The 24,957-nt window shown below is 34.2% G+C and overlaps 1 protein-coding gene across 1 annotated transcript in view; it reads right to left on the reverse strand.

Moving 5' to 3' along the window:
* Positions 1 to 24,503, reverse strand: part of Gp93 (heat shock protein 90 Gp93) — a 71,467-nt gene extending 46,964 nt beyond the window's left edge. Inside the window, exons 1-5 of the mRNA XM_090401056.1 lie at positions 24,292 to 24,503; positions 12,936 to 13,035; positions 5,892 to 6,033; positions 2,484 to 2,600; positions 2,111 to 2,278 (exon numbers count right to left, since the gene is read on the reverse strand). Of these exons, the coding sequence (XP_090257182.1) occupies positions 2,111 to 2,278; positions 2,484 to 2,600; positions 5,892 to 6,033; positions 12,936 to 13,035; positions 24,292 to 24,337 (573 nt within the window). The 5' untranslated portion in view covers positions 24,338 to 24,503. The remainder of the gene's footprint in view (positions 1 to 2,110; positions 2,279 to 2,483; positions 2,601 to 5,891; positions 6,034 to 12,935; positions 13,036 to 24,291) is intronic.
* Between the last annotated feature and the right edge of the window lie 454 nt (positions 24,504 to 24,957).

Below are 24,957 nucleotides of genomic sequence, written 5' to 3' on the forward strand. Positions count from 1 at the left end.
GCTGCTTTCGACAACAAAAAGATACAACAACAGGTGGCATGACTAGTTTCTTCTATTTTTGAAAAGTTTGGTTTCTTTTTGAACAGAGGGTGTATGACAGGTGTATAGATATATATATATATATACACACCTTCTGTGTATCAATACACAGAGGGTGTATAGATCTTCAAGCATGAGATGCTTGAGCACTGCAAGCATCTTGAACACTAATCTCCACAGTATCCTTGACTGGGGTGAAGCAACCTAGTTAAACTTCCATGCTTCTAAAGTGCAGTTTCACTTGTTTTTCCCATAAAAAAGCATCCTTTTTTCATTATGCTCAGCTCAACAGTCAAGACGTAATCTTTTTTCAGACCGACTTACTCCAAACCTTTCCTGACACAATTATTTCTATACCATCAGCTGCCAAATGTTTTCTGGTCAAGACAGTACCTCTCTACAAAACAGCTGCTTGGTATAAATTCCAAATACAACCAACACTGGAATACTGCTCTGATGTATTGGTTGCTTCACCTAAGACCCCTCCCCCCAAAAAAAAGATTGTTCAGAAAAGGGCAGTCTAGTTGATAAATGGCACTCTTACAAAGACTTAAGCCATTTTCTCATAGAATGCGAATTTCTTCACTGTCTTCTACAGATATTCCCATGGCCACTGTTCAGCAGAACAACCATTCACATGTAATATTTTTACAAGATCTACAGGAACTCATGCTACAGCTGCTCAACTTTCTTTTATATTTGAACTGTGTGCTTACCGAACCTAATATTCCCAGTCATGTTTCAAACTCAATTCTCTAGAACACTTTCTCATGAAAGACATCCAGTGGAATACAATCTTCAATAGTTAAAGAATATCAGATACTATTTTTCTGACCCTTCCCTCATACAGCATCTGTTTGCTAGGCTCTTCTGCCTTTTGTGTATGAGATAAATATTTTAAAAAAGTTTAAAACCACTTTCCTTTATAATGTGATCCATATAAATCACATGTAACAGTGGAGATAATCTGCTGTTGTATGGGAAATGAATCTTACACCTGATTGTAGCTTAAACTATCAGTTGCTAAGTTGTACAACTTAACATAAGTGACTTCAGAATACGTCATGTACAGCTGTGCATTATGGCTTAGAATGCTTGAACAAAAATCCAAATGTTCCTTCTATACCATTAGAAGAGCCTCTTAGCACATTACATTTTTGTCCAATCTACAAAACAAATCCTTAGGTTTGTTTTAAAGAAAAAAAAAAAAAAAAAAAAAAATGGTCTTAACAGATAAGCTTGAATGAATAACAGCTTATTCATTCAAGCTGCTTTCCAAAATTTGTCTTAAAGTTTGTACACTTACAAATCTTATACAGATTCTTCTATAATTCAGTGTTTCCCATTTATAGGTTTTGCCACCATCATAATTTATCTTTATATTCTTCCAAAGACCACTACCTATAAGAAATATAGTTGTGGTATTATACAAGTTGATTTCAAAATTTCACATGACGTTCTCTTCTGCAGGAATAGAACCCTGCATGTAAAACTGATAAGCCATGCAAGCAATTGTCTTCTTCCTTATTCATAGGGCAACCTAAAGAAGCTTTAAACTTCATTGGAAAAAGTTTCTTTTAAGCAACACACAAATGGTTTTTGAACATTTACTGTCTTTGCTAACAAAAAACAATGTAGAATAAACAAGTTTGAATGATGAAATTCCTAAATTAGATTTTGCAATATAAGAATTTTAGGTTTTGACGAGAGAGAACCTATAATATAGGTTCTATATATAAATCTAAAAAACAAAATTTTATATTTTTACAAAAAAAAAAGTTTTAAATTTTATTAGTGGAGTTTACATAGCAAATTTAGTGAATAAAAAACACATGATGAAATTTCTGACAAATTACTTGCAGCTTTCTTGGCTGTATAACATGTTAGCTTAATGGGCATTAATCAGCCATAAGATTTGTATGTGTGTGGTGTAAATAAATGATTTATTTATAGTGCAGTTTTTATTGCATGAAGTGTCTGGTCTGATAGACACCTAAAAAGACTGGCTTTAAATGGAAAAAAGGTTTCTCAGCTCTAGCTTAGATATATAGAATTAGTATATAACACTTACCTGCCCAATCATGTCATTCAATTCTGCAACATTTTGAGTTTCCGATACTTTCTGTAGAAATTCAGAAGTACCAGACTTTGCAATAGTACCAAGATTGCTAATTAATTCTTCTTTAGTCATTCCGATACCAGTGTCAGTCACGTGCAGTACGGCATTTTCCTTATCGCTCTAAGAGATTAGAGAAAACAAAAAAAGTTTGGACATGTTAATTTTGTATTTTTTTTATTTATATGCTAAAAAAAAATTTATGCTTATACTGTTGTGTCCAATGCACATTTCTAATAAAGGAATATGCCACCAAAAAGTATCACTGTTGACTCTGAAAAATTCAACTAAGTGCTACACTGATTTCACAATTTAACCATAATCATACCTTTATTTTGATACTAAGCTCTCCTGTGGCAGATAATGCTGATTTGTCAGTAAGTGAAAGCACCCTTATCTTATCCAAGGCATCAGATGCATTAGAAATCAATTCTCTCAGGAAAATCTGAAAGTTTAAAAAATGCATTAAGTTTGCTTGTTTATGAAGCTGCTCAAAGAACAGCAAATGAATTATTTTCTTTAATCTACCCAAAACATTATGAAACTAATCTCAATGAAGATACTATAAAACTTAAATTGCTGCAGTTTAGTTCATTAGTGACAAACTTAGTTCGAACTGCATCTTACTAATAAATAGAAAATATGAATATTTTAGTTTATTTCAAACTTATATAGTACATAGATAAAACAAAACTAATGTAATTGCAATGACTATTTATACAAATGAAAAAACATCTGAATTGTCTTCAAAACATTTTATTTTATATATTTATAACAATTCAGTTTGCTGCTAAGTCAAACTGTTTCACTATAGACCAATAGCCCTAGTTATTGAAGTTCAAAATCTTTTGTTTTATTCAAATAAATACCTTTTGAAAAACACAGAACTAGACTTGAATGGATTTATAATTCAAAAAATCCAACAAAATGCCTATATTGTAAGCATGTAAAGTGTCTCTCATTACTGTGAAATGAAAGGAATGGTTTTTGCATCTATTAAAAGAAGCCAAATTGCAGAGCATTTATTAATAAATTACAGCAGTTACACCATAAAATTAAACTAGATCTTTCACACAATATGTGCTGCATATATACCACACATACTGTTAAAAAGGAAAACAGACTACTAAAAAAGTCATTTACAGAAATCAAAAGAAAGATCTTAACCATTCTGAGAAATTCAAGCCTTTCAAATCCTCAATACAAGTAAATGGACACCTGATCCATCCACAAAATCTCAATATTATAACAATTTTCTGAACCTTTAAAGGTTTGCGTTAGTCCAATTTCAATCTTTTCGTTCACATTCCCAAATTCTGATATAAATGCAACTTAAAAAAAAACTGACCAAAACAGCATGAAAATAAAACTTGAAACTTATTTTTGCATATGGTTGGTAGTGATTAGCATAACCACTCTCCAATAGGCTGTAGGTTCAAACCTTACCAAGGAGCATGAATGCTTACAAGATGGAAGATGAATTTCACTGCCTAATGTGAGATCACTACTCCAATTACTGGAAGTCTAAAGCAATTTGAAAAGTTCCAAAATGTTCTCTAGAATAGGATTTCTAGATTATGTAAAAAAAAATATCCTTAGTCACTCATGGTACTATATGCTATAGGTTTTCAACTTTTCATGGGAAAAGTTGAAAAAACTTTTAAGATAATTATTTTATAAATATAAGTTAAATTCCATTTCAGGATGAAAAGTTCAAGCATAAAGCTGACATGCAAATGTACTAGTTGAGGTTTTACTGTTTACCTTTGATAGACTATAGTGAATATACACTCTACATCAGCACATTTATAATAATGCAATATTCAGCACAGGAAACCTCAATTAATCAACCAGAACAAAATTAGTCCTGACCACTTCCACTTCATCTCTAGAGGAAAATGTTTAAAAGTAATGGTTCACTCATGAGCTGTTATGGTCAATCAACTAAAAGGTAGAAAGCTGGTTGCTATGCTGAATTTCTTTTAGAAAGCAATACAATTATGCCTATTTACTATTTAAATAATAGTAAACAGCTAGCCTGAAACCTTGTTAACTTTAGTTATCTTCATGTCTATAACATGGAAGATAAATATACTATCCAGAGTCTTAATGTCAAGATATTGTTCTTAGAATTTTATATACCACAGCTGAACTAACATTGTTAAAATTCAGTTATCCTAAAACATGTTTTCCACTGAAGTTATATTTACTTATAAACTTCATTATTTACACAAATACTATGTGAAGACTAGATTATCTCCTCTCCCCACACATAGCAAATAAAAGAAAATGCAATATGAACTGCAAGATGTAATTTGTCATGTGCCTAAGTTCCCTTCAACTGTCAATGCCTGTGTTAAAAGATTAGCATTCAACAGCTATATATACAATTCTAGTCATGAACTAAATTTGAGAACCTCCCCCTCAATAAAAAATGGAAAGATCACTGGAAGAATAATTCCCTAAAGTTTAATATGCAATAATTGGTCTATATTGTTATGCCTCAACTTCCTAAGATTTTATAAACAGCACTCATGAATCAATAAAAAGGGAAAGCAATAGTCTTAATACCTTTTGAAGTTATATTGGATTTGCTTAAAAAACTCTCATCCAATATTATCAAACTGATTTTGCATTAGTTACTGCACTATCTGTTCACAAACTCTACAAAAATCAGAAGAGCAATTAGTATTTTCCCACTGACTAATTAGTCTGTATAGAATTCTGAACCTCTGCAGCATTCATCCTAGGCCTTCTAATATGGTACAGATTCATGGATTTTTTTTTTTTGTAGATTATCTTGATTTGTTAGCAATTAACAATCTAGGATGGTTTAAATTGAAATTTTCAGACACACGACTACATTCCTGCTCTTGTTACCCATATTAAAACCTAGTATTCTAAAGGCCTCATCTTTTTCTATCTCTTAGTTTAATCAACTAGCACTGTTCAAGTATCATCAAACATAGCTACATCTTCAAATGCTCAAGAAGTTAACTATGTGGCATTTATATTCAAAAGGATTTTGAACAAAAAGTATTAGCCGAGATACTTCGAATCATTGACTGTTAATTTGCATTTTGTCTTGTCCAGAAGATTTCTGGGTTATACAAAGAATAAGCTGCCATTACCACCAGCATTCCAAGATGCTTATTTGCACCCATCTATGCAACTGATAATGATTCATCACGAGGAACATCAAATACCACAAAAAACAGTTCGGGCTTGTGGAATGCCATTTTCAAGCTTTCTGCATTCGAATGATCCCTGGATTGAATTAGTTATAGAAAGACTAAGGAAAGTTAAAACATCAATACATACTGACCTAGATAAAATCAGGATCAACTACATTTTTTCCCAACAAGAAAGGTTATAGAAAGCAATGTTGATTTTCAGCTGGATATCTCGGTAAAGCCCCAAGACATACATCTAACTATGAATAGTTAGAATTAATCCATATTGTTCTATTACAACTATTGTTATATCTACATTGCTAATTAATCCTTTATCAAAATTTACACTTGTGCTATTGCTCTATCATAAGTTACACTAAAAAAAATGTTTAGGATGCATGGAATAAAATTTATAAATAAAGAAATGTCAATTAGAAATTTTCATGAATTTGTATAATGAATATGCTGTTAAAGACTAGGCCTAAAAATACCATTAAAAAGAAAGTAAACATTAATATATAAAATACTGAAATGCAAATTTAAGTATCTTGAGAAATTTTTACCTCTTTATTCCTATAAAGGGAATTAATTATCAATTTCATCATCCTATTTACTTCTGCTTGAAATGTAAATTTTTCTGCTTTTTCCATCAGTTCTTTCATTTGGGCCACATTAAGTCCATCTAACTTAATAGCTTCTTCCTCTCTAAAAGAAAAGAAAATCATTCTGAAGTACCTGTCAGATAATTTTATTTATCTATGACCCACACATGAAAAAGATTGCAAGAGATCCAAAGCACAATAGCACTCAATGTAAGTAAGAAGTGATTTCCTTGAACAGCAAAGGTTAGTTTTTGAAGATAGTGAGGGAAGAACAGAGAGACAGAATGAAATAGGAAGGGAACTTGGTTTGATAAGTTTGGAGCTGGACAGTAAAATACAGGAGTATATACAAGATGTGATAAGTATGCCACACAACCTAAAATTCTGAGGATAATTTTAGTTGAACTGTTATAAATAAAAAAGATATTCACAATGCAATTAAGATAAGGCAAGCACTGCAAGTGAATCATGTGAAGCGAAAGAAACACTTGCCTACACAAAATGAGAGATGGATAAGCATTTAACAAGGTAAAAAGGCAAACAGATACCAAGCAACAGATAGGCTGCATGCACATTGAGAATTGCATGGGAAATGAAGGCATGTAGGCCCTCAATAGTAACTAGTTCTAGTCAGATTAGAACTGAGTAGAACTACTATGGCCAAGAAGTGACATGCAGTTTTCTAGTGGTTTCTTGATAACTACTTTTTAAAACTGACATTTTATCCTTTGATAATGGGAAAAACGGTTGAAGATGCGTACACCTCTTTCAAATCAAGAAAGAGGTAAAGTTAATATTGTCAAAGACAACAAACAATGTCAGCCTCTTCCAAGTTGATGTAGCACTCAAGAAAAAAAAAAGTTAAGCTTTCAGTTTAATAAATTTCAAATGAAAATAATTCAAAGAACCTAGATAAAATCCTTTTTATGCTAACATGATAGAAAAGTTAACATTTCAGAGATGAAGGATTGAAATGATATTTTTTTTTTTTTTTATCTCCTGTGATAATGTAAGACTTAGAAGTTCAAATAATTATTCAGTAATTGTCCTAAGAGTTATTCAACTAGCCATGTTCACTTTCTCTTTTATAATTTAGAAAACTTAAGAACTCTGCTTAAGAGATGATAAAAATCTCATTTATTTAGATTATATTTGGTCATTCAAAACATAATTAAAATGAAATATATATTGATCTTTAATTGACCACGATTTATAAACATCCAATACCAACAAGTTTCGCTGACAGGGCTGTTCGGCTTCTTCAGGGCTTATAATGATAAGAGAAAAAAACTCAAAGTAGTTAGTACAGAGAAAATGGAGTAACACTATCATCATATAAATTAAACATTAAAACAGAATGCGTAACATTACATGCATGGAGCGTGCTGTAACAGTCACTTGTTATGAGAGCACGTTCTGTTGTTTTCAGTGAAATTAAATTCTGGCAGACTGAGTGATCTTAAGGTTTTCTATGTCAGCTATTATCTCCTGGTTTCTGTTACGATTTTCTCCAGAACTGAGGACTACAACAGCTTCCTCGAAATTTCTACAACGGAAATCTTCTAGGTAAGGCAAGGAGCTGCTATCTCAATCAAATGGTATGGTTAATAATCGCAAAATGATGGGCTAGACCTGAGGTGTCTGCTCTGTTGTTATTAACATCTATATGTTCTTTTTTTCGGATTTCGACATCTGTCCTATATAATTTAGACCACAAGCACATGGAATGTTGTACACTCCAGCATATTTAAAAAAGCATTAATGTCTTTTGGCAATCTTAAAATGTGGACAGTCTTGACCAGTTTGAACACAACTCTGTTGTTGAAAGATTTAATCAAGAAACTAGCAGATGAACATATCAAACTAACAGTCTACCACAAACCACACATTGGACACTACCTTCATTTCAAATCAACTCTATATTTCCCAGAAGCTCAGCATAATACATATGCTCAAAAATATAAGCCACGAACATCATCTCAGAAGAAAAAGAACTATGATGAAATTACTCATATCAGAGATATTAATGCAGGTACAGTGTCCAAAAAGATAGCAAAACTGTTTAAACCTTTCAACATCAGAGTTGCGTTCAAACCGGTCAAGAATGTCCATCACATTTTAAGATCACCAAAAGACATTAATGCTTTTTTCAAATATGCCGAGTGTACAACATCCCATGTGCTTACAAACACTGAATGGTGAACATTACAGGGACCTGTTAGCAGACAATCTCCATAGGACAGATGTTGAGAAGCCTCGAAATCCAAAAAAAAAAAAAATAACATTGAGATGTTAATAACAACAGAACAGACACCTCAGGTCTAGCCCATCATTTTGCAATTACTAACAATAACATTTGATTGAGATAGCAGCTCCTTACCTAAAAGATTTCAGTTGTAGAAATTTCAAGGAAGCCATTGTAGTTCTGCATTCTGGAGTAAAATCTTCGCAGAAACCATGGGATAATAGCTGATATGGAAAACCTTAAGATCACTCAGTCTGCTAGAATTTATTTTATTTTCGCTGAAAACTACAGAATGTGCTCTCATAACAGTGACCAACACAACACGCTCCATACATGTAATGTTACGCGTTCTGTTTTAAATGTTTAACTTATATGATAGTGTTACTCCATTTTCTCTGCTAACCACTTTGAGTTTTTTTCTCTCACCGTTTATAAGCCCTGAAGAAGCCAGACAGACCCATCAGCAAAACTTGTATTAGATGTTTATAAATCATGGTCAATTAAAGATCAATATATATTTCATTTTAAAAATCTCACGTATTTAATGCTTCTGTTGTTGCTAGTGCAAGAATCAAAATATTTCATAAATAACAATTTGATATGAAAAGACCATGTTTGAAAAGTTGGTCTGGTATATGCCACACCGAGACTGCAGAGATTAGGTTTCTCCTTACAGAAACTGATTTTACTTTGCAAAAGAAGCAAATTAGCCTGAGAAAAATAGGTTAGTGACAGTATCCCTCAAGCAAAACATGTCCACAATTTAACTATAAATCTTAGAGCTAACAGAGTGAAAAATGATAGGTTTTTGAAATAAGTTGGCTTATATATTGGTAACTGGATTCATAACAGGAATGAAACTACATAAGTGATATAGAGCAAGCAATAAATCTGGATCACTACTGCTAAATTACATTCTAGTGAAATAAGAGAAAAAACATGCATCTAGTCCTAAGGTGTTTTTAATTAGTGAAACTGACAATTAGCAAAGCAATATAGTGTAAGTGAAATTAAAAATGCATTATATTACAAGATCTTAAGCAAATAAGTTTATTCCTTCTCTTCAAAAAATGGTATCCCAAATGAGTAAAATACATTACTCAACAAAAACCACTGAATGTCATTAGCAGAAAATGTTGGCCTTCGTAAAGTGGCGCTGTTCAATTTTAATACATTAGCACTGAGTTTCTTCTCGAATCATTCATCCAATCAAGCAAGTTTAGGAAAAAAAAAACTACGAACAAATAACAGGTATGCTGTTACGTAAATCACATAATACATCGGTGTTCCCTCAGCTACTCAATAATTTTCGATACATACCTTTTTTTTTTAATTATGACTAAAAATACCAAAAACAGGACAATTCAAAGTGCTTTGTTCAATGAAATACAGAAATTTTACAGACTATCAACGTACTAAAAGATAGTTTAGGATTAACATTCCTACAGCTAAAGTCTCTTACAAGTTAACTAGCCCTCAAAAAAAAAAAAAAAAAAAATCTGCATCAAAATCATTTTAGCCTATTGCTATATAGAGCAACAATGCTTGAAGTAAGATGGTCTTTTCTTCAAACCTAAGTTTTAGTGACCTAACAGTACCACTGAAACTGTTTCTATAACCAAAACTAGTCTGTAATATGTTGAAGTTAATATTTTTAAATCCAAAAGCAAGTTAAAATACACAATATTGGCAAGAAGAACATTTAGTTGCTGATGTAAGAAGCAGAATGGTCATGGAAAAATCATGTGCCTGAAGCAAATTGGTCTACTATAGAGTCTACTATCCACTCTAAAACTATCATGTTGAAGGCTTAATGGATTTTTTTTTTTTTAACAACACTCAAAAAGAATTAAAATAGAATTTAATACTTCCTATATTTCGTCCTAGTCACTAGGACATCTACAGGGATTACAAAAACAGTTAATGTAACATATACACAAATAATAAACAATACTGAGCCCAACCACGTGGGTGACACTAAAGTCCTATCTAGTTGGAGCGCCCTCTAAGGGCAGTAGTAGGTGACCTGGAATGTAACGTGGGACCTCTGGTGACGAGTATTTCCCATATCTTCGGAAGCTTAATACAACCGTATTTATTCAGATTTGGTTGGTTTTTGAGAGCTGCTGCTGCTTCCAAGAAAAGTCTCTTTCTTGAATTTGCTGTGGTGGAGCATGGTGGTTTTCTTCCAAGATATCCTGTGGGTGGTATCCAAAACATGGTCAGCCAAGCCTGAATGGCCATAGTTGTGTTTGCAGATGTAAGACGTGTTCTTCTAAGTGGATGGATGCTGATCTGCCCGTCTGTCCAAAGTACGCCAGCTTACAGGAACAGGGTACTTTGTTAACTCCAGGCAGAGAGAGAGAGGAGGGAGCTGATCTTTCGTAGAACGGATAAGGGTAGCAAGTTTGTAGTGGGGCTTATATGCTGTGTGTAGGTTGTACTTTTTTAGTATCATGGCTATTTTTTTTGGATGTGCCACAAATGTAGGGTATGGCGATGGCATTTTTAAATTCTTGTTGACAAAAAGGATGGGGAATGGGGGAGGAGTTGATTATTTTTTTGATACTGTGATCACTGTAGCCATTGGAGAGGAAAGTGTTGTGTACGTGGTTAAGCTCAGTAGTGAGGGTGGTTCCACTGGAACAAAGATTGTGGGCTCTTTTGGTAAGAATTTTAATAATGCCAAATTGTTGAGAGGGGTGGTGGTGGGAGAGTTTGTGAATGTATCTGCCTGTGTGTGGGTTTTCTGTATACAGTGAAGGCAAGTGTATCATTAGGCAGGCGTATGACTAAGGTGTCTAGGAAGGGTAAGCAATTGTTCTTGTCCTTTTCCATAGTAAACTGGATTCTTGGATGTAGGTTATTGAGATGACTGAGGAAGGAATCTAACATGTCTGGGCCATGAGGCCAAATAGAGAACACATCATCTACATATCTTAGCCAGATAGGTTTGAGTGGGGCCGAGTCTATGGCTCGTTTTTCAAAATATTCCATATAGAAATTGGCAAGGGGGTGAGAGGGGGGGGAACTCATGGCGGTTCCCTCTATCTGCTTGTAGATTTTGTTCTACAAGAGAAATACCCAGAGTTAATGGCAAAGGAAAAGAGATCTAAGATGTCGGGGGGGAAAAATATTTTCTAAGAGAGAAAAGGTGTCAGTTAAGGGAATATTGGTATTCCCTTAACTGACACCTTAGAGGAGATATCAAAGCTTACCAATATGTCTGTCTTATTCAAGGTTAAATTTTCTGTGAGGGCTTTAAAGCGAGTTTTTTTTATAAAGGAAGTGTACCTTCCGGTGAGGGGAGGGGTCAGAGAGTTGGCCAGCTGTTTAGACAGTCTATAGCAAGGTGCATTGGTGGCATCTACTATAGGCCTGAGTGGGGAATTGGGTTTGTGGATTTTTAGTAAACCGTAAATTCGAGGGGGGGGAGTGGAACGGTTTAAGTTTTTTCGTAACGTCAGGGGGCCAGGAAGATACTTTTTTAAAGCAAGATTTTTAATTTCTTAACTTGCGTTTTTGTGGGGCCATGTTCTAGCGGGATGCAAGTAGCGCGATCGCTGAGTATAACGTTCATTTTACGATTGTATTCACTGGTGTTAAGAACAACTGTGGCATTACCCTTATCCGCTCTAGTGATGACGATACTTTTTTCTTTCCGTAGTTTCAGGAGAGCAGTGCGTTGGGCATAAGATAAATTACTTTTTGGCGGCGATGAATGAGCGAGGATGTTGTTGGCCATCTCCAATGGTAAGCAACCGATCCCCCGTTTGATGTTAACCATTACGTCAAGCACCGGCACTTCTTTCGGAGCGACGGCAAAATTACGCCGAGGCAAAGGGCGCTGATGGCATCGTCGTTGAGCCTTTTGAAAGAGAGGTTTATTACTGTATGGAGCGGTTGAATTTGTGGTTATGGTTTGTCTTTAACCAGGTTGTTATATTTCTTGACGTGTTTATTTTTTATTTTTTGAAATTCTCTCTGTGCTCCAAGATACCCTGTGGGTGGTATCCAAAACATAGTCAGCCAAGCCTGGAAGAAAACCACCATGCTCCACCTCAAGAAAGAGAGACTTTTCTTGGAAGCCACAGCAGCTCTCAAAAACCAACCAAATCTGAATAAATACAGTTGTATTAAGCTTCCGAAGATTTGGGAAACACTCATCACCAGAGGTCCCACCTTACATTCCAGGCCACCTACTACTGCCCTTAGAGGGCGCTCCAACTAGATAGGACTTTAGTGTCACCCACGTGGTTGGGCTCAGTATTGTTTATTTTTGTGTATGTTACATTAACTGTTTTTGTAATCCCCGTAGATGTCCTAGTGACTAGGACGAAATATAGGAAGTATTAAATTCTATTTTAATTCTTTTTGAGTGTTGTAAAAAATCCATTAAGCCTCCAACATGATGTCCTCACTGCACTTAAGCCTCTACACACGAACTCTAAAACTAAATTAAACTGGTATGCAAGCTGTGAAAAATTTGAGACCAGTTTTGTGATTTTGGCATGAGGGTTATCACTGATTTAAGTCCAAAGCAAGCTTTATTGTATGTTTTTCATATCAAAAAAAAAAGTCTGGACTTTAATACAGTTTCACACTCATTTAAGGTTTATGCAAAAATAAACTAAACTCTTGACCTAGTGTAAAGCAAACTGCAAAAAAATCATTTAAGAAAAAAAAACTGATATTTTGTGGACTACTTTAAGATCATTCTCTTGAGAAACTTTTTAGCAAAAGATTCAAATTTTATGTACCTTTGAACTACTTCATCATCAGTTCTAGAACCTTCCCTGCTACTACCCAAATCAGGATTAACCTCAGCTTCTTCACTAACATCTTCAGCTAAACATATACCTGTAAATATTAAATCAGCATTAAAATACAAGTCTTAGCTGATACATGAAATGTTTAATACAGAGTATCTTATGAAAATTTAAATTCCACAAATTTCAATAATTTTGTGAAGGATGAGCTCAGTTTAATTTAATTATTATAATCTATTTGGCAAGTATAATATATCAATATAGGTTGAAGCATTTATTGTATACTATATAACTGAAATAAAAATTCAAAGGAAGCCAACATAGAACAGTATCTTAATATGCATTTCTTTGTTCAGCGAAGGTTAATTTCTGATTTGGAAATCAAGTTGTACAAGTAGATGAAACCACTTACAAACTATGAACAATAAAGCATGGATTACTTTTTCATTAAATGGATTGCTTTCACATGATCAAAACATAAGTCCAGGAATTGTTTCAATAAACCAAATGCTGTAAGTATTATTTATATATGTTCATTTTAGTTTTTTTTTTTTTGTTAAAAAAAAAAATTATGTTTATATACATAAGCTTAAGTATTCAGCCAATAAGAAAGGTTATGTTCAATACAAACATTTAGACCCATTTCTTTCAGAATAAACTCACTACATATGGCAGATGGCAATAAGCAAGCTTTATGTTCTTCTATAAAGCTTACCTTAAAAACTTGCCATTTTTCATATCGAGTTAATTTCCATGTTATTATTCAATTCTTCAATCCTGTCATTTCTTGGAAATGAAATTCTTGTTAATTATTTTTAGTTATGGGATTATTGCAATCATTAAATCAAGATCAGTGACTATCTCTTGACTAATCATATCTGGCCTCCATGAAGCCATTCTTTCATTCCCTGCACATGACTAACTCTATCCCAACCTTCATATGTTGTTCTCACAATTGGGATGATGCACTAAATTTCCCAAATGCTGAACTATATCCAACACAGGACCCTTTTCACTCCTTCCAAATCACATTCTCATACAGTTTTTGTATGTGTCATGTATAGATTTTCATGGGTGCTTCTCCACTGAACTGGCTACCACACTGCAAACAAGAGCAGCTACCAATCATTATCCATATACCCTTAAGCTATAAAACTTATCAAAACCATTTTATCTCCACATTCACTTCTATTCCCTCCCCTTTAGGAAGAGCCTACTGATTTCCCTAACAATCCTCAGCTCTTCAATAAAATGGTATTAGATTCCTTCTCCTAAACCACTTGCACACACACCACTCATGGGTTGCAATCTCTTGTGTATGAGATTGATATACTTGAAAAGTAGACACTGATCTTTCCTATATAGTCTGAAACCTAGTCCACTAAATTCAGAGGAACAGAGACCCAAATGAAAACTAGTCAAAAAGAGATCTGGGATTTCATAGGAATCATAGTTGGTCAATAATAAAATTGACATCTGGAAGCAAAAGAAAGTACCTTAGTTATCTACCAAAGTTATTTTTCTTCAAGCTTCTCTTCTTAGCAGTTTTTCAATATTTGTATAAATCTTACTAGAAACAATAAGTTAGAAAATTCCTCTAATTCTCATTGAGTGGTGCTCTTTATCTATGAAAAGAGAAATAAAACAATCTGTAATTCCACCCTTGAAACCTGACCTTCTGAATTATGCAGTTTAGCCACTGTGGAACTTATACTTCCATATTTCAGCATTTCTGGTCAAATATAATCCACAAACTCCAACTGTCTTCCACATTTTAGATTTGATTGCTTTTTTTTCTCTATTTCAAGTATTGATATGTATTCCTGTTGAGCATTTTCTACTGCTGTGCTGTCACCTTGTTCCATTTAGTAAACCTTCACTGCAGACAATGTAGAATATCGTATCTTCAGTTATTATGTCACCATTATCATCTGATTCCTCTTACCTTCTGACCTTCATTCATTTCTAAAACTCTTCATAGAGAGTAAATGAAGAGTTTTAGAAATGAAGAATACTCTTCATTCATTTCTAAAACTTTTTCAATAGCCTGCATAATATTTTGTCACCTTCATTTATTTTCTTACCAAAATCTTCGAGTGACTTGTTTAGCCAAATTTTATATAGTGCTTCACATTCTTACATTTTTCTCTACATTCTTTAAGAAAACATAGCTATGCTATACAAGCTATGTTTTGATATGCTTTCTTTCCCTTGACTGCCTCCATGGAGTTCTGATTTTTTCTATCCTTACAGACAACTTCACGACATGCCTCTAGCAGAATTAATATTTTCTTCAGCGTTCGCCAATGTTCATGATTTGGTTCTTGTTATCAAATAAGATTTATGTATTTGAGTCTATTGTTTGCCTCTAAAAGCAGCTAAACCTTGCTTAAAAAAAAAAAAAAAAAAAAAAAAAGTGTTTTTATACACTTCTTTTCAATATGAAATTTAATTTTATCCTGCTCAACACTAAATGATGATCACCTATAATTTCAAATTCTCTGTATGCACTTATGTCTTGAGCCAGTGCGAAATAACCCTATCACGTCTCATTTACCATACATGTACATTTTCTGTACAATTTTATGTTGGAACGTTGTAACAACTATGTCAACATCCTGAATGGAAATCCAGCAGATACTTACCATTATTATTAACCTTGCTCTTTTCACCAAATTTTCCAAAAGCATCTCTGGTAATCATTTCCTACACTGCTCTTTAGATCACCAACAAGGACGAATTTTTCCTTTTGTCATCTGCTTTTTCTAATGCCTTGAAATATTCTTCTACTTCTTTAGAAGATTCTGCAAGACCATAGGCACACAACTTTCACTGTCCAGTTCCCCATTCTGATATCTGCCTATGCCACTCCTTGATGCCATTCAAGACGATTCTCACATTTAGTGTTCATCAATACTACAGTTACTATATCTTTCTCCGACTGTTGTTGCCTGAATACAACATCTTGTATTTGTTGCTTAAAAAGATTTTGTGAGTTTGTCTTCATTTTGGTAACTCATGTTGATCTGGTACTTATCCAATTCTTTTCCACAGATGCTTCTTATATTGATGGTGCCAATCTTTAACTCTAGATATGTAAATTTTATTCAGTTAAAATTCAACATGGGTTAAGAGAAATTAGTCAAAAACATTAAACTGGCTATACACAAACATGTTCAGACAAATTTTAAACTTATGGATCTGAGAGCTGGGTTAGAAATAAAACACTTTATCAAAGACTGGAGATGAGATATTGGCTTTAAGAAAGATGAAAGGAGTGAACAGATGGAATCAATAAGGGAGAAAAAAATAAATTGGAAGAACCTGACATTTTTAGCATTCAGGAGTGTCAGAGAAGCTAATCTCAGATGGTATGGTTCACTTAAATAGAATGAGAGAGGAAAGGGTAGCAAAAAGAACTTTTTGAGAGAGAGGATGGCAGAAAAGACCAAAATCAAGGTGCACTGAAAGTCCATTAAACAAGTGAAATAAGATTTGACAATGCTGGAGTCCTGACAGATAAGATCTAGAAGAAAAGTGTAGATAGGAAGTTACTACATGAAAAGATTACAAGCATTACTATCATAATATCCTGTATATTACCTGAGAATACATATCAGGTATATGATGAGATACAAATTTTACTCTATTCATTGCTTCTGGCCATTAGATATTCAAAACATCATTTCTTGAGCACTGAGCTGAAAATGTACAGAACCAGTTTTAAAAGATGTGTTCTACCAATATTTAGAATTTAATTTCGTGAAGCAAAAGAAATGCACAAGAAAATTGTTATACTAATTAAAATGAAGTCAATGTCTGTGCCTTACTAATTAGGCCATTATTACAGCCAAGCTATGTTGCCAATCATAGCTATGATCAAGGCAGCTTGGGATGGATTTTTACATGAAGTTTTTACGAATGTTCAACTAAAAAAAAAAAGTTAGAAAAACACTGAATATGGAGAGTTCTTTCAGCTGTATATAAAAATTCACTCAATTACTCAGGATAAGGAGTATTTCTGTTTTAGGACAATTACTATTTAAGTTGTATATTAATGATATTGGCAAAGATTTGGATGGAGATATTCAGTTGTTTGCAGATGATGCAAAGTTGGGACGAACCATAAAGAGTAGTGAAGATGTGGCCTTGCAAGAAGACTTGAATAAATTGAGTGATTGGGCAAGCAAATGGGGATGCAAATTCAATGTTGCAAAATGTAAGGTTTTAAAATTTGGAAAAACAAAGATAGGATGCAGAATTTATGCTTGGTAAGAATACATTGTTGGAGGTAGAGGAAATAAGAGATCTGGGGGTGATAGTGGATAAGGATCTAAAATTTAGAGGACACATTGCCAAAATGGTGAAGACAACACAGACTTCTGGGAATGATGCAGAGGACACTGATGTGTAGAAGTAGAGAGATTTTTGTTCCGTTGTATAAGGCTTTGATTAAGCCACACATATTGTGCCCAGATTTGGTCACCGGGTTTTCAGAAGGACGAAGAGATGTTGGAAAGGGTCCAAAAAAGGTGACTGACTAAGGTAGTTTCTGACCTCTGGAATGTTTAGTATGGAGGAAAGATTGAGAAGATGTAATTTGCAGACTCTGGTGGAGAGAAGGAGATATAATAGAGACCTACAAGTTGGTAAAAGGGTTGTTATAAGATCAATGGTGGAGAAGTTCTACAGAGAATAGTGGGAGATCAGGGGAGAACCAGAGGTCATCCCCGGAAACTGTATAAAGAGGGTGTGAGAGGCAGGTTTTTTTCATGCAGAGTTGTGAATGATTGGAATGCCTTGCCTGAGAGTTGGTGGCTGCAAGGAGTTTGAGTGTGTTTAAGACACGGTATGATGAGATGTGTGCGTGATAAAAGGAACTCCCAGATGAGTCTTTGACAATAATAATAAATTTCACTCCAGTTAAAGAATTTAAGAAGCAGAAGTCTCTAGTACATGTATAATCAACATGCTTTGTTTAAAAGATCTGCCTGCTAATTCAGAGTTAAAAAACCTTCATATGGATAAGAAAAAAACCACAAGTATTTTAGAACCTGTAAATTGTTCTCAAATAGTCAAGCCTCATGGCTGTGAAAGTAAAATAACTAAAAAAAAAAAAAAGGTAATGTGTTAACAATTATGAAAAAAAAAAAAAGTTATTTCCACCATCAATCCTGACAATTTGAACCTGAGGCTCATCATGTGGCACCTATTAACAGTAATTGCAAGAGAGCATGCTAATATTACTTCTCTGCACACAACAGTACTACCATCATCTACACCAGGCAGTAAGCAACCTTATTCTAAAGGCCAGATGGTAAAATTTAGACTTCGCAAGAAAATAGATAAAAAAACAGAATATGTACATAAGATAAACATTGTACAAGTTTTCTAACAAAAATAAAGAACAAATCATGCACTAAAAAACATTTTTTTTCAAAACTAGTAAAAAATATGGATTTTTTTATTTTATTTATGAGAATTAAGCTAGGCTGATCTATAATGAGATGAAAATGTCTTAAGGATCAGTAGTGCACTCAGGATTTAAAATATTGGGGGGGGGGGAGCAAGTTGAGTAGATGATTTGAGAATACACTACGCATTGCATACGACCTATGGATATAGATGGAATACACAGTATTCCATCTATGCTTTCTGAATTTTAGAACATTACTACAGTGAATTGGCAACCCCCACTTGCTTGCTCATTCTGCTAGTCTATTCAAGACTTAAAAAAGCTATTCTGCTTTGCTCTGCATTCTTCTACTTCCATCATCTGCAAATCGCCATTCAAGACTTCAAGTTATTAATATAATGTCAGACATCAACAGCCCCTTGAAACAGACTGCCTCTTCTGTTCCAAGGGGCTGTTGATGTGTCAGGTATCAAATCATTCTCCAATAATTTTATACCTGACACACACAACTCATCTCCAATCCAACACACACACAAACACACTAATCTATCCAACCTCATCCATTCCAGATTAGTTACCAGTTTATAACTAATTTTGCAGTTACCGTCTACAAAATTTAAAAATTTCACTGTGTATGCAGAATTTTTAGATTACCTCCCTTGTCCATTGCATTTGTCATTACTAAAACACAGCCACCCTTAGGAAACATGTCCATCACAGAATGTCGCTTATCAAAAGTGTTAAAGGATCGAGATTCAGAACCCTGTTGATAAGCGACATTCTGTGATGGACATGTTTCCTAAGGGTGGCTGTGTTTTAGTAATGACAAATGCAATGGACACATTGGCCTACATTTCAAAGCTTTAATATTATCACCACCCAAAAATAGCGATATCAAGCACTACAGCCTTATTCACATAAAGTTTACTCAACTTGCCCTGATATATATATATATATATATATATATATATATATATTGCTCTATTTCATCATAGCTGATGATGAAATAGAGCGCCGCATTGTAGAGTCAAGGGAAATCACCTTAGACCCTTTTCATTTGAATAATAATCTTAGCTATAATTTGGCAGACTCTTTCAACTCTACTATTAGATACTGGAGATCGTGTGATTCCACACACGCACAGGTGTACAACAATAGAACTTTAACTCGGACTGTAGTTCAAGCTCATAACTGTAATTTACAGTCGAATATTATGGCTTTATAGTTGTATAGCTTTAGAGTGTGTCAATGTTAATTTAAGTGTCTTTTATTGTCTTTCTATGTTCTTATCGCCTGAAGAAGTCATTTTTGACGAAACATGTTGCGTTTTTTTCAAATAAATGTCATTGTGTTATAATTCTCGGGTTTAAGTCAGTTAATTTAAAAAATGAATATATATATATATATAAGGTTATAGGCCTATTGACATTAGTACTGTGAGTGAGTCAAGGATTTTTTTCCTATTTTATCAATTTTTTTTTTTTTTTTTTTTTTTACATAGTATAAAAACCTTGCTCTAGAGATTAAACATGAAACTTTTTTTCATGGCATTGATATTCTTCCCTTACCTAAAGACAAAATTTCATGCCGGCTGGGGCGTCGCCCGGTTAAACAAGGCCCCCGTTGTTTTCGCCAGGGAACCAGGGCGAACAGCGAAAAGTCAGCTACTGGAACAAATCTGAAAACAAACCCCAACTCAACATCAGAGTTAAAGATCGGTACTATCAACATAAGAAGCCTGAATGGCAAAGAAATGGAGCTAGCTGAGGAATTAGATAAGTACCAGATCGACATAATAGGGGTGACTGAAACAAAAAAGACAAAAACTGGTGAGATCTTTCTGAGCAATAAATACAAAATGTTATATTCAGGCAATGACAATCAAGGAAAAGAAGGAGTAGCCATAGTATTCAACACAAAATACAAGGCTAATCTTCTTGAATGGCAGCGAGTCTCAAGTAGAGTAATGTGGGCAAATATGAGAATGGGGAATTGGACAATGAGACTTATTTGTGCCTATGGTCCCACAGAAGGTTTTACTAAGGTAAAAGTGGAGGAATTTTTTTTGAGGCTTTAGAAAAAGCAACTGACACAGTGAAAAAGGAAAAGTTGGTGCTTGTTGGGGATCTAAATAGCAGAGTAGGAAATGATTGCGAGACATACAAAAATATTTTGGGAAAATTTGGAGAAAAGAGCAAAGCTAATAATAATGGCAATTATCTATTGGATTTCAGCTTAGGACATGGACTAATTATTACTAACACCATGTTCCAACATAAAAATGTGCACAAATTCACATGGAGAGAATCTTGAATCTTGATCCTCTGTACAGATCATCTGTACACTCTGGTGTCCTGCACCAGGGACAAAAATGTTACTGTTGATAGTGATGTTTTCTCCCTAGTGCAGGACACCAAAGTGTACAGATGATTTGAAACTGGAAGTGATCACTATTTAGTCTTGAGCAGGATAAAATTGAATTTCATATTGAAAAGAATAACATGTAAGAAAGTTTAAAAGCAAATAAAAAGTTGAGCAGCTCTCAGATGTGAACTATAGACTAAAATTTACAAACATATTTCAAGAAAAAAAAAAAAAAAAATGAAAGAGTATGAGAACAGGAATCAAACCTTGGAGATTCAGTGGCAAGCTCTGAAGAAAACATTGATTCTGCCAGAGAGGCATGTGGTGAAGTTGTCTGCAAGGATAGAAAAATTAGAACTCCATGGTGGACACAGGAAGTTAAAGAGGCAGTAAAAGAAAAGAAAGCACATCAAAAGTTCCTGGCAAAAAAGTCAGCTTGTGCTCTTTGAGAATACAGAGACAAATGTAGGAAAGCTAAACAGTGTGTAAAACTAGCTAAACAAAAGTCATGGGAGGACTTTGGCAAGAATATAGAAAATAAATATCAAGAAGGTGGCAAAATATTCTGGAGGTTGTTGAAGAAACTTAAGAATGGAGGAAAGAGTGCTGTAAAAGGAATTAGAGATGATAAAGGTGACATGAAAACGGGAGAAAAAGATATCCTTGAAGTATGGAGTAATTACGTTGAAAAACTGCTAAATGAAACAAGCAGCGATGACAGCACAGTGGTAAAAAACACTGACCAGGCATGCATATCCATACTTGAAGTAGAAAAAGCCATCAAAGGCTTGAAATGTGGAAAGGCAGCAGGAGTAGATGATATTCGACCAGAAATGCTAAGTATATCACATTTAATGTGGTATACTTAGCATTTGGTATACTTATATACCACATTAAATGTGGTATATAAGTCTTACAGTGGCTGCACTGCATAGTTCAGAAAGCCTGGACAGAGGGACGAATTCCCAATGATTGGAGTAGAGCTCTCATAGTACCCATATATAAGAAGGGAAATAAAACTGAATGTGAGAATTACAGAGGTATTTCCCTACTGAGTGTTCCTGGCAAGATCTAGGCAAGTATACTTGAGAAACGGTTGAGAAGAATTGTGGAAGGAAAGCTTGGTGAAGAACAAGCTGGATTCATGCCAAATAGAGGCTGCCAGGATCAGATCTTCACTTTATGACAAATAGTTGAGAAAGCATGGAAATATAGCAAAGATCTGTATTTAAGTTTTATCGATTTGGAAAAGGCATGTGACAAGGTGCCAAGAGAGAAGCTATTCAATACGCTACAGTTATATGGTGTCAATGGGTATCAAGCAATACTTGGTCTTTATTTGAGTTGCAAGTCAGCAATTAGAATTGAAATAATTACAATAAGATGGTTTAAATGTTAAATCTGGTGTGAAAGAAGGATGTACATTATCTATATGGATCGCATTATGAAGGAAAGTGGTATTAAACATGATATGAAAATTGGTGATGTGAATGTCAGCTCTTTGCTTTATGCGGATGATGTTATACTTCTAAATAAATCCGCTGCAAGATTCTCTGACTAAATTGAATAACTATTGTAATAGATATGGTATGAAAGTCAGCAATAAAAAGACAATGAAAATAGTCAGAATCATTGAAAATGTCAAGTGTGTTGTGAACGGAGAACCTGTGGAACAAGTAAAACATTTCAGCTACTTAGGCATGATTTTTAGTGAAGATGGTAAATTAAATATAGAAATAGACAACAGAATCAGTAAAGCTGGTATGGTGGGAAGTCAACTGAATAAATTCATAAGGAATAAGAGAGAAATTAGTCTGAGCACTAAATTAACTGTATACAAGACTGTTCAAACCAGTTTTAACTTATGGATCTGAGAGCTGGGTTAGAAGTAAAACACTTGACCAAAGACTACAGATACGAGAGTCCTGAGAAAGATTAGAGAAGTGAACAGATGGCATCAATGGCAATATCATTAAAAACGAGGATATTAGGAAAGAACTTGACATTGTCAGCATCCAGGAGGAATGTGTTAGCAGAGCTAATCTCAGGTGGTATGGTCACTTAAACAGAATGGGCAAAGAAAGATTAGCAAAACAAGTGTTCTCTGCCAGGTTGTCAGCAAAACGATCCAGAGGAAGACCAACATATAGGTGGATTGATACGGTACAAAGTGCCTTAGACGACAGAAATATAAGATCTAATAATATTGGAGTCTTGACTAGTAACAGACTGATTTGGAGGAAATTTGTAGATAGGAAATTAGTAATGATGTAATTTTTTTCATGTAGTACTATCATATCCTGTATACCTCTTATTGTATTGCATAATATTAGTTGAATAATGGTATAAATTTCTCTTGTTCAAGGACTCTAGGAGAGTTACCTTAACAAACCCAGCATGGCATTAATGTGTCAACCAGTTATTTCTCAGCCTATCTAACTGTAGTTGTTACTGCATGTTTCATGAAGACTAGCATAAGTTTTGCTCACTGAATTAGTTATGAGCACGTGCCCTTTAATTTTATGTCTTAATTTAAATGCCTTAATACTGTTTGCCAACAACCCTCAGGTTGTTGGCAAACAGTGTTAAGGCATTTAAATGCATTCCATAAAACCCATTCCAGCAGCAATGCATTTCATTTCCAATGAGTGAAAATGTATTCTTTCCTCTTCCCCCCCCCCCCCAAGTAAATACGAAAATTTTGAAGTTTTAAATATTTCAGCAGGGGGTAAAATATCCTACGCTTCCCACTTAAAAAAAGGTTCATTAGCGAGCTCTTAGATTCGGGAATGAGTGAGCTGGGAATGGGAAGTCTAACGTTGATGGGGAACGGAAACTCCATTCCCCATCAACAGTAGCCTTCAAGTAGCAGAGGACTTGCAATTTAGTTCAGAAAAGTAGTCTGTAGGGAATGGGTGTTCACCTCTTTTGAAAGGGGGGGAGTCTAATATTCCAATGTTTCATAATTATAGAAACATTGGAATATTAGACTAAAAGATTTAGCAGATAAAAAACATGCCAAAGCTGGTTGTGGGAGACTTTTTTTAAAGTGCTTAAAGAAGCACTAATACGAATTCCTACGATTTCACACAAGATTTTATTTCATATCATATATTTTATTGATGAAATTTAATTAATTTCATAAATAAAATAAATGATGTGAAAAATAACCTTTTTTTTTTTTTTTTTTTAAACACACGTTTCATTGCTATCGCATTTCATGAAAGGAAACGTAACAGGCTTCAAACTATCATTATTATTATTCGTGACACCTCCAAGGAGTCCGAAGACTCATCGCGAGAGGACACCTACAACTGTCTCAATCATAAAATACATATGCCTCAGGCATATGTATTTTATGATTGAATACGAAATAGTATTCATGTTTACTCTGAAAGCGAATATACAACATAACAATTACAATGCAGAATACTAGAAAGGAATTTTTTTTTCCGGAGTTCATACACTTCTTTTTACTCAGAATGGTGAATAAAATAATATAACTGGAGAGTGTGCGAGTTATATCAATCCTCACTACTCGTAAATTAATAAAAAAATTAAATTTACCTGTGAATAGACACAATCCGATTAAGAATACAAAGACCCACCGCATCTTTAAACAGATATTTGGGAAACCCTAGCCTATACAAACCAGGTGATGACCACAAAACTGTCACCTCGCGTACAACTTGGTGAACAACGTGAGCGATTCAACACCCTTTCAACAGGGATTTATTCATTTGCTACTAACCAATCGTAATCCACCACGACGGGACTTGTACCCAATGGCCACTAAGAAAGTAGATTCTAGAAGAAATGTGTTGGCTTATTGTGATTGGATATAGTGGATAAATAGCTTAACTGATATTTATTTCAAAATATTGTCACAAGATGGCACCACACGACCCCAGAGACAGATATTAGCTTTCATGTCCATTTTATATTCATATCCAGTTAGATAAGGCTAAACACCCCCCCTCCCTAACCGGGATTAAAAAGGCGTTAGCTGATATCAATTTCCATTGTATCAAGAAATAGATATAAAATTATTTTTTCGAAATGTCTACTAGTTAATTAACTCATAAATTGGCACACTCTATGACACAAGATAACATGTACCAGTTATTTAATAAGTTAAGGAGAAATAAAACATTAATAAAGAGAGTAAAAAAAAACAAAAACTGTGTTATCAACGCTTATTTGTAAATACAGGTAACCGTCGCATAACGCGGA

The sequence above is a fragment of the Typopeltis vanoorti genome, chromosome 11 (genome assembly GCF_054136105.1).
Source record: "Typopeltis vanoorti isolate ZY-2024b chromosome 11, IOZ_Tvanoo_1.0, whole genome shotgun sequence".
NCBI classification, from domain to species: Eukaryota; Metazoa; Arthropoda; class Arachnida; order Uropygi; family Thelyphonidae; genus Typopeltis; species Typopeltis vanoorti.